This window comes from Elephantulus edwardii, unplaced genomic scaffold (assembly GCF_000299155.1).
Source record: "Elephantulus edwardii isolate Elephantulus edwardi_28Jun2011 unplaced genomic scaffold, EleEdw1.0 scaffold00340, whole genome shotgun sequence".
Taxonomy (NCBI): domain Eukaryota; kingdom Metazoa; phylum Chordata; class Mammalia; order Macroscelidea; family Macroscelididae; genus Elephantulus; species Elephantulus edwardii.
In genome coordinates, this window is record NW_006400090.1 from 401,284 (window position 1) to 411,258 (window position 9,975).

The 9,975-nt window shown below is 45.2% G+C and overlaps 1 protein-coding gene across 1 annotated transcript; it reads right to left on the bottom strand.

Annotated features, from left to right (window-relative positions):
- Positions 1-776: 776 nt before the first annotated feature.
- Positions 777-9,306, bottom strand: LOC102857125 (keratin, type I cuticular Ha8-like). The gene is made up of 8 exons (XM_006901709.1): positions 8,878-9,306; positions 6,117-6,199; positions 4,806-4,962; positions 4,351-4,512; positions 4,138-4,263; positions 3,522-3,742; positions 2,719-2,825; positions 777-805 (listed from the first exon to the last, which is right to left on the bottom strand). The coding sequence occupies exons 1-8, from the start codon at positions 9,304-9,306 to the stop codon at positions 777-779; spliced, it is 1,314 nt and encodes a 437-aa protein (XP_006901771.1).
- Positions 9,307-9,975: the final 669 nt, after the last annotated feature.

A 9,975-nucleotide genomic window follows, 5' to 3' on the forward strand; every position in this document is an offset into this window, starting at 1 on the left:
TACATTTGCAAATGGTCACAACAATAGCATTGATTTTATAGAATTGCTACAAAAATTGACTCTATATATAAATTATCTGTTTAAATTAGTAGCTGACTTGTAGTAATAAGTCAGTGAATGTAAACTATGATGATAATGGAGATATGTGGTGGTGGTGATGGTGGTGGTGGTGATGGTGATGGTGATGGTGGTGGTGGTGGTGATAGTGATGATGGTGGTGATGGTGGTGGTGGTGGTGATGGTGGTGGTGATGGTGGTGGTGGTGGTGGTGATGGTGATGGTGGTGGCAGTAATGGTAGTCATGATGATAATGATTGGGAAGATCTTCACATTTTCCCAAGCACAATAATCCCCTCTCTCTTCCCAGGAGCTCAAATCATTTACACACAAGCACACACAATTTCTCATCAAAGCGAGTATTTTAATTACAAATGACACTCAGTTAAGGCATCAGATGTGAACTTTAAGAAACACAGGTCAATCACCCTGGGGCCCCACTGACTCATTTCATGTCACCAGAAGGATTCTTCAACCACGAAATGACTCACCTTCTCTTCCTCTCCCTTAAATGGGAAGAACAATGCTTACCTCCTCTGTCATGATGCAAGAATTAGTGGGTTTTATTTTGTTAGACAGCTTTGAACTTGTTGGATGAAAGGAGCTATTTAAGTACAAAGGAGGAGGTGAGGGTGGTTGGACCAGGTACTAAATTAAGACAAATCAAGATTGCTCTTTCTTAGTGGGACTTGCTTTTGGTAAAGCGCCTCAGGGACGTTTCACCTGTGTGCAAACATCTCCCGCACCCCTACAAGAAAAAGCACAAAGGAGGGAGGGGAATGTATGACAGCTTCTAACCCCTCCTGAGCTTCCAATAATGAAAGCCCTGGTGCTTTTTAACTGATCCTGTGTCGGCCATTGACCAACAAGTGGGGTCCTAGGCTTAGAAGAGCTAGGAGCAGGGAATCCAGCAGGTCCTTGAGCCTTTGGTCCTTGGGACTGTGGCCTCCTGCTGTAGCCACAGCCTCGCTCCAATAGAGATTGGATTGAACAACCATCTGCTGTACTTTTTCAGAAAACTACTCTAAGTGAGTTCCCTGAGCAATGAAGGGCAACAAGAATCAACTCCTCCAGCAGGTTTGCTGGCTCCTCTTTAACACCGATAGCTTTGTTGGAGAGACAGAGGAGAGACAGAGGAGAGGAGAGGAGAGGAGAGCTTAGAAAGCAAGAAATTGTAGAGTTTAGAGGCTTGAAGACTTCAAGGGACATCACACACCTGAGTTCTCACTTCAACATCACACCAGGTGATTGTGAAATTCCTACTTCAGTGGTCTCCCTGTTTGGCCAGCCATGATAGTAGGCTGAACAGAAGGACGGTTCAGCCACAGTTGCCTAAACATAGTTTCTGACTTATCTCTCGCATGTCATTTGATTATGGCCTGTTAGTTCCAAGCTGGTCAGCTGTTGGAGGACAGTAGAGCCTGTGAGGGAGCTGGCTTAGGTCATAATGTTTGTCTAAAATGATAGTCTAACATAGACAGATTGCATGATCATTGCCAATGTTGTCACTGTTTTACACTATTAAAACCAACCCTATTGATGGTAGGCAGAGCCCCCACCCAAGGAACCTAGAAGACCAAAGCCAGCTCCTTCCATACAGTGTCTGGTCAGTAAGGGCCACACTTCCCAAATAAACCCTCAACCCAGTAGTTCTCAAACTTAAGTTTGCATCAGAATCACCTAGAAATCTCAGTAAAAGTTTCTGGTTCCGGAAGTCTAGGGTGGGGCAGTAGAGTTTGCATTTCCAACAAGTTCTTGTGGTGCTGAAGCTGCTGGCCAACTACGTTTTTACCACCACCACCCCAACCCTTTTCGTGTTTATTTTCCCTTCAAAGCTTCCAACGTATGGGCTTTGGATCTTGTTCAAAAAGACGAATCGTTCAAGGCTTGACTCAAACACCAGATGAGAATAATAACAGCCACTCCCTCTTTGCAAGATCACCTGTGAAGTCCTTAACACAGTGTCTTGCCCATAATGGGCATGGGATCATGGAAGTATACGCTGAGTGTTCTAGAAAGGCCTGGAAGGACCTCTGACTTTGGAAAAAGACTAGATGATTTTATTGAGATTAAATCTGTGAATCTAAATCTATGCAAGTTTAGTTGGGCCAAGAACATTCTGTCTCTCATCTGTGTCACGTTGTCACAGTCTCTATCTTAACCCTGCTCCTCACTAGCCTTGTCATCTCCCAGAACCACACTGGTGAGCAAGCTTCAGGAAACTAACCCCGGACTCCATGGAAGAGCTGGCCCAGACAGGCCAACAATGCTCTTAGTCAATGATGGAGAAAATAAGGCCACCAGGCACTGGGCTCACCAGGCTGCAGAAGTGAAGTTTATTAGCAAAATAAAAACAAGATTGCCCACAACATCTCAAGGAGGCCAGGAGGCAACAATGGGAATAAAAAGAAGGACCCAAGACACTTTAAAGAGAAGAAGCATGAATCCAGGGGTGGGGACTGTGCTGTTGGACTCAGGAGTCCATCAGCCCAAACCCTCCCTCACTTTGCTCACTCTGCCTGGCTGGTGATGTGTCAGCCCGTAGGAGGTGAACGTGGACAACAGACTCATAGCAGAATCAAAGTTGCTGCCAATTTTGTTCATTTCCCAGCACCACAGGGTGAGGGCCATGTCAACATCGAGTAGATGGGCAAGACCCACAAGAGGCTCGAGCTGTCCCAGAGAGGCAGGGAGGACAAGGGGTGCAGGCTGCAGGAACTGAACAGGGGGTGCTGGTGGCTGGGGTAGCACACGGGTTGCAGGGGAGTCTGCAAATATAAGAAGAAGAAAAAGATGCTTGGACTGGACTCTGGGTGTGAAAAGTACAATGAAAAAAATGCAGAGATAGACACTATAGAATTTCAGAGACAAGCATTTTAGGCCTCCAAGTTCCCTGCCATTTGGTCAAAGCCTAGAAAGGGAGAGAGACTTGTCCTGAGTCTACAATGGAGCTGAAACCAGACCTCAGGCTACCCATGTACAAGACTATAGAAAGATCAGACATTGCCTGACCCAGTAATTGAAACAAAGCTTTTGACCCTATTCCTTCCTTTTTTAAGCAAATGTACATTCTCATAGAACAAAGGAAAAATAGGCCTAAATATTCTAAACAGTAGTCTTAAATGCCATGTATAGGAAGAACCCTTGCTACTGTAATGCTTCTGGCAAAGAGAATTTAGCAAGACTTAAATGAACTGACCTCTCAGGAGATTAGCTCCTGTGGAGTGACCAGCAGCTGGGAGCTGTGGTCAGCAAAGCAGGTCGCACAGGCCAGAAAACTGTGGCACACTTGACTGGGCAGCTGTGCACTCATGAGGCAGCCAGGTCGTCCCCAAAGATGGTGCCTGCAATGCCTCCCCTGGCTGGACTCCAGACCCTAGGGCTCCTCTCAGGAGCCTTCTTATTCCTAGAATGAGGGACTCTATTTTCACATGTAGCTCTGACACAGAACACAGGGCACATACTTGCAGTCCTCGCTCTCCAGGAGGTTCCGGTATGTGTTGATCTCCCCCTCCAGCCGGGTCTTGACATCCAGAAGCACCTGATACTCCTGGTTCTGACGCTCCAGGTCGGCCCTGATCTCAGACAGCTGTTCCTCCACGTTGCTAATCAGGCTCTGCATCTGGGCCAGCTCCGTGCCGAAGCGGGCCTCGGATTCGCACAGGGAGTTCTGCAGACAGTCTTTCTATAATATAAAAGAAAGGAGTAGTGGATGGGAAAAGTGTGATTCCTTATCCTTCACCCCTGCAGTATTAGGCCATGAAGTCCCAAGACATTGACAAGCCCAGAGATCAAGTCACCTCCTTTAGTGGGTCTTTAACATAAAAAACAATGTGACTCTGCTTTTCATTGCAAAATTTTAAGACAAATTTGCAGAGTGTCCCTCATCTGGGTTAGTGTTCACTCACTCAGCATCTATATTTTTGAGACTCCATATCTATGTCTTCCAAAGGAGATGAAATTAAGGTTTAAGTGTGTCATTGGTCTCTTCTTAAATGAAACACTTGAAATCTTTGTATATAACACAAGGATTGAAGTGAGAGTCCAGCTGAGCTTTCCACACAGGCAAAGGAAACCCACCAGGCTGTGCTGAGCTTGGAGTTCAACCTCCAGGGCGTTCACTGTGCATCTCAGCTCCAGGATCTCCGACTGGCAGCACTGCAGCTCCTCAGAGCAGGACATGGCCTGCAGGCTGATGCCTTCAGACTGAAACACAAGGGGGCAGACGACATGGTCACTCACTGACCCGGAACAGAAGCCAGGCGCCTCCCTGCTCTGCAGCCCCACCCTCACCTGAGCTTGGAACCACTGCTCCACGTCCTGGCGGTTGGTCTCCACCATGGCCTCGTACTGGCATCTCATCTCCCCCAGCACCCTGTTCAGGTCCACGGTGGGCTCGGTGTCCAGCTCAATGCGGAGCTTGTCTCCCAGCTGACACCTCAGCGTGTGGACTTCCTGTAGGTATAGAAGGAAGATGTTGTATTCATGGGACCCTCACTGCCCTCCACCCAAAATCTCAGCTTCCTCTCCTTAACACCCCCAGCGTTCTCCTGAGGATGAAGCACTGCCTGCACTCACCCAGTTGCTTTCACAGCTGTGGGTGAGGACCAACATCATCACCAAAAGCTAAAGTGCTGCTTAAACTTTGTGAGGCTTCACCATGAAGCAGAAGCTACAGAGCTTCCATCACGAGGAGAAAACTCCTTCACCCCAGAAAGTCTCAGCATGTAATGCAAAGGCCCACTCACCTGTTCATGGTTCTTCTTGAGGCAAAGGAGCCCTTCTTTCAGGGACTCCAGCTGGGCCTCCAGGTCACACTTGGCAAGGGTAAGGTCATCCAGGGCCCTGCGCAGGCCGCAGATATCAGCTTCTACCAGTTGGCAGAGCGAGTGCTCTGTCTCGTACCTTCAGCAGGGCACAGGATTCCGAGTCAGGGTAAGTGAGCAGAAAGGGGCATCAGCATACAACTTACAGCTCTAATTCCATAGCCTTCTCTCTCATGGTCTAATTTTGAGTTGGTTTATACTGTGTTGTGTGTTCATCGCCTAGAAAGCTACATGATTCTCTCTCTCTCTCTCTCTCTCTCTCTCTCTCTCTTTCTCTTTCTCTTTCAATACCAAGCCTCTAAGATGAACCCTAGCAAAGCAGCTGGTGCTGAGCAGACAATAAAGGACTCACCAACCAGTACCTGTCCTCTTGGACTGATAGTCCAAAGGGAATTCTACAAAGTAACCAGAAGCCTCTTTTTCTCTGGTGGCCTAGTGGTAAGAAACTGCACTGCAATCCCTAAAGCACATGGTTCAAATCCACCATCTTTTCCATGGAAGGCCTTCCTCTTTACCCTTTCTTACTGAGATGGTCTCTGAGTCTCTTTCAAATCTGAAACCAAATTACTAGAGTTCAAGGGAAGAAATGGCTTTCTTTAGTTCTGTAAGAATGGGACTTCCACATGTTCTGAAGAAAGATTAACACACCGCACCTTTCTGAGACCTTCTCGAATGGTATGAACTCATAGCCTTCACATGCCTCCATTTCAGTTGTCAAGAGAATGGCACACAGCCCCTCTTGGGAGCCAAGATTTCTGTGAGGAATTGTCAGCACTCAGAATTTAGTAGAGTTACTCTGCAGAAACATCCCTATTGAGTAGCAGGGTTCAGGCAGGAAATCTGGGTCAAATCCCTATTGCACCACTCAACCATGAGGTTGGTGACTGGCAAGTCACTGAAATACTCAGAGCCTCATGTTCTCAGCTCCAAGATAGAGATGCCATTGGCTACCTGGTTGTTCTTAGAATAAAATCAATAAATAGGATGTTATATTCTAAAGGATGTTGTAAAATATAAAACTAAACCATGTAAGAAGAGTTTATGGAGTTTGTTCACTTGGGGGAGTTTTTTTCAAAGATCTTGGGATTAAGCATAATTTGTTTTTCCTGCCATAACTGTTGGGTAAAAGTTATAGTCCATTGCTTCTCTGAAGCCAGTTACATCCCAGAAGAGGAGCAGCTAAAGTCAGTGTCCCACTCTGTTCCCTTCCTGTTATGTTATACCCCAGCTCACTTGGTCCTGAAGTCATCAGCAGCCAGCTTGGCATTATCTATTTGCACAACCAGTCTGTTGTTCTCAGATTTGGTACACAGGATCTGGGGAAAGAAAAATAGGTTCAGTAATTTCACTGCTCCTGGGTAACCTCTAACCTCAAGTTAGAGTAAGTGCCATTGACTAGAGTTCAAACTTCAGCATCCCATTGGACAACAACATAAACTCCCAAAGATGTAAGAGGTGCTTTTGAGGTGCAGAAGCAAGCACGTGCAAGAAGCTAAGTGGTGAAGGACCAGGGCATGGACTCTACTGGAAAGTCATAGAGAACTTAAAGTAAAGCAGATAGAATGTTGAGCCGAATATAAGCAAGATCTGGAATCTAAGCCATGGAACAATAGACTGGCTGTGAATCCTTTAGGCAAAGTTATAGCCATTCATAATAAGAAATTCCTTGTTTTGGAGAGGAGTTTTTGCCTCTTAGAGGCCACTCCTCCACCGAGAACCAGACCTTGAATGGGCCCCCTCCGAACCTCACCACTCCTCCTAGCAGCTGTCCGTGTTTTTACAGAACCGCATCCAGGAAATCTGAGTCGCAGTAAACCAAATGTTGCTCCACCCATATTCTCAGCTCCTGAGTGAACCTCCTCCCAGCCCACTGACCAGCCCAATTTGTCACCCCTGTTCAGTAGGAAGTAGCCAGAAAGATTACATTGCCGCTATATAGCCAAAAAGGATGGAATGAAAGACCACCTGAGAGCTGGGCAACATTTCCTGCTGACCACACCTTCTGGGAGACATTCCAATCACCTGGTCTAAGACAGCAATGGCCAATCAGAAAAGAACATGACCACCAACCACACCTTGCTTAACCATCAGCAATGACATAATTCACCTATAGGGACTGAGTGATTCCATATTTGGGAACTAACAAAGGGCACCCAATCAACATCCACCAAAGAAAGCTGACCACCACACTGACCACCCTACCCCTCAACCCCTACCTATAAAATTTGGCCTATAATTTTCTCATTTGCAACTTTGCTGCCTGACTCTGCCTTTCTCTGGCTTCAGACAGTAAACCTGCCTGGGAACTGCTAGTAAACTCCTTTGTTTCACTTTACCTGGTTCTCTGCACCTTTTTACCTTACACTAAGCACAATTGATAGCGGTGCATCTAAATTCCAAAATCAATGGTCACAACAGTCAATATGTTTCCTCTTGCCAAAGGGGTCCTTTAGAGTAGTTAGAGAAGATCTTCACCCTAGGGCCTACAATGCCCTTTTCCAGCAGGAAGTCACCAAAAGAATGTGACACACACACACACCATGACTCGGTGAAATCTCTCTCAGAGGGGAGTGACAGGGAATGGCAAAGGAAAAGTTAAAGGACATCAATCAGAACTGGTTTTGACAAAGACTGTGGCAATATATAGAAACAGATGCTTAAGGAGTAACGCAATATTACAATAAAGAAAGACTTGCAAGGAATGTGGCAAAACAACAGACTCAAGGAAAAGACAAAGGAGATGGCCAAAGTTCACCATACATCTATTAGAAGGAATGTGCCATCAGCTGTGTAAACCCCACTCTCCACTGACAAAGGATATATAAACCCTTTAGTAAGATAAAGATGGAGTCAGGCCAGTCTGTCCTGGCCCATTCATTCATAGTTTGATATGAACATCTAATAAACCTCAGTTTCTTTCTCTTGATAAAAAAAAAATCCTTGTTTTGCTTCTGAAGCTATAGCCAGATTTCTAGGTCAATTTTAACTTGACGTTCTTTGTCCTTCTATCTCCAAGTAAGATAAAGGTTTTTAGGAAGCACTGAATTTGGTGAAAATTCAATATGCTTTATAAATTTTCACTCACATCACAACAAAAAAAGTGCTGAAATAATTTTTCTTTTAAAAAGGAAGTATTAAATTAGTAATCAAGCAAAAGAACCAATATCGTGCAGGACCACAGTTAATACTAGAGGAATGTTCACACACAGATAGCATCAATGTAGTGTGGTTAACGGGGAAGAAAAGGCAGGGGTAAGAAGCTAATTCATGGATAACAAACACTTATTAAGAGAGGAAGAGATGGACAACAGGCATTGTGTGTATTCAATTAATGTTCTGGAATAAAATATGCATGAATGATTAAAAAAATGCACTTCTTAAATTTTCAATCAAATCACAATTTTAAAAAGGATGAGACAGAAGATATGCACCAGAGGCAAGTATTTTATTGAAAATATATGTCACAGCACAGTAAGGACAATAGAAAATGCACATGACAGGGACTCCTCTGGCCCCATTTCCTGCACAAGAAGTAAGATTGATTTCGTTAAACCAGCATACACAAACTAACATACAATTTAGGGGTTACAAGTACTGACACTAAGACTGCAGGAACTCAGAATGTTTCATTCTATAGTTAAGTTCTATAGCTTGTCGTTTGCACATTCTCATTTCTTTTCACTTTTCATTTTCTGTTCCACAATCAAAAAGATACTCAGCTATGAAATGTTTTCCTCTGCAGATCTAGTTGCTCAACCTCTACTATGAATCCACAAAGTTTTTTCTCTAATAAGTCAAATAGTGAATATTACAGACTTTGCAGACTATGCAGTCAGCTCTGCTTGTAGCAGGAAAGCAGCCATTGACAATACATACATGAATGAGAGTGGCTGTGTGTCAATAAAACTTTATTTACACAATCAGGCAGTAAACTGGATTTGCTGAATGGACCATAGTTTTTTGACCCACTGACTTAGAAGCCCGTAAACCTCACCTTCTGCTGAAGCTCCTCAATGGTCCGGAAGTGGGACTGGTAATCTGGACACACAAGAGGCTCCTGGCATTGGCTAAACTCTCGGATCTTGGTCTCCAGCTCCGCATTGTCCCGCTCAAGCTGCCGCACCTTCTCCAGGTAGTTGGCCAGACGATTGTTCAGGAACTGCATGGTCTCCTTCTCATGGCTGTTCAGGACGCCTTCACCAGAGAACCCACAGCTTCCAATGTTGCCTGGAATGTGGCAGGTCCCTGGCAGGGGGCAAGCAGCATTGCAGCTGGGGGGCAGACAGAGACTGGGTCGACCCAGAGAGGTTGTCCCCACACGGACTCGGTTGCTATGAGCCAGGTTGGCCGAGAGGCATTGGGAGGCCGCCTTGGCCTCTGAAAACCTCCTACTGAGATGGGGGCTGCAGCACTTGGAAGGCATAATGCTAGATGTCTAGACTCTTATTTTGTTCAAGCTTGGATTTGCTTATGGCAGAATCTCTCCTTCTCGTCTGATCTTATATAGGCCTGCAGTGGGTGTTGGTGCAAGAAAATTGGCATTTTTTCTCATTAATATTTATGTTGATTGTTATACAATCGCTCTATTAGTCAGTGATTTCGTCTCTTGTAAAGAGTTAATTAGCTCATGAAAGAGGCTCTCACCTTCACATCATGCCTCCCATCACTGCAGGATCCTGGAAATCAGAAAATGGACTATTCTACAAAGAAGAATCATGTGTCTGTAAATTCACTCCCTTCTGTCAGTGTGTGTATGTAATAATTAGCCAGAGACTCCTAAAACTCCTTCCTTTTCACTTTTGTCTTCTCCTGCTCCCAAATTCCGTAATTACAAAGTCTCAAGTATTAATCAGTTAAGCACACTGCAGAAAAAGGAAATGGGTCATTCCATTTGTTTCAACAGCTGCACTCCATATAGGGCAGAGAGTAGTAGCTTAGTGGTAAGGAGCTGCCCTGCTAATGCAAAAGCATGCAGCTCAAACCCACCAGCTGCTAGAAAGATGGGCAGTCTCCTCCTGTGCAACTAACTGCCTCTAAAACGCGGCTAGAAGGTCACCTATGGGTTGGTTCCAACTCATTGGTACATAACAAC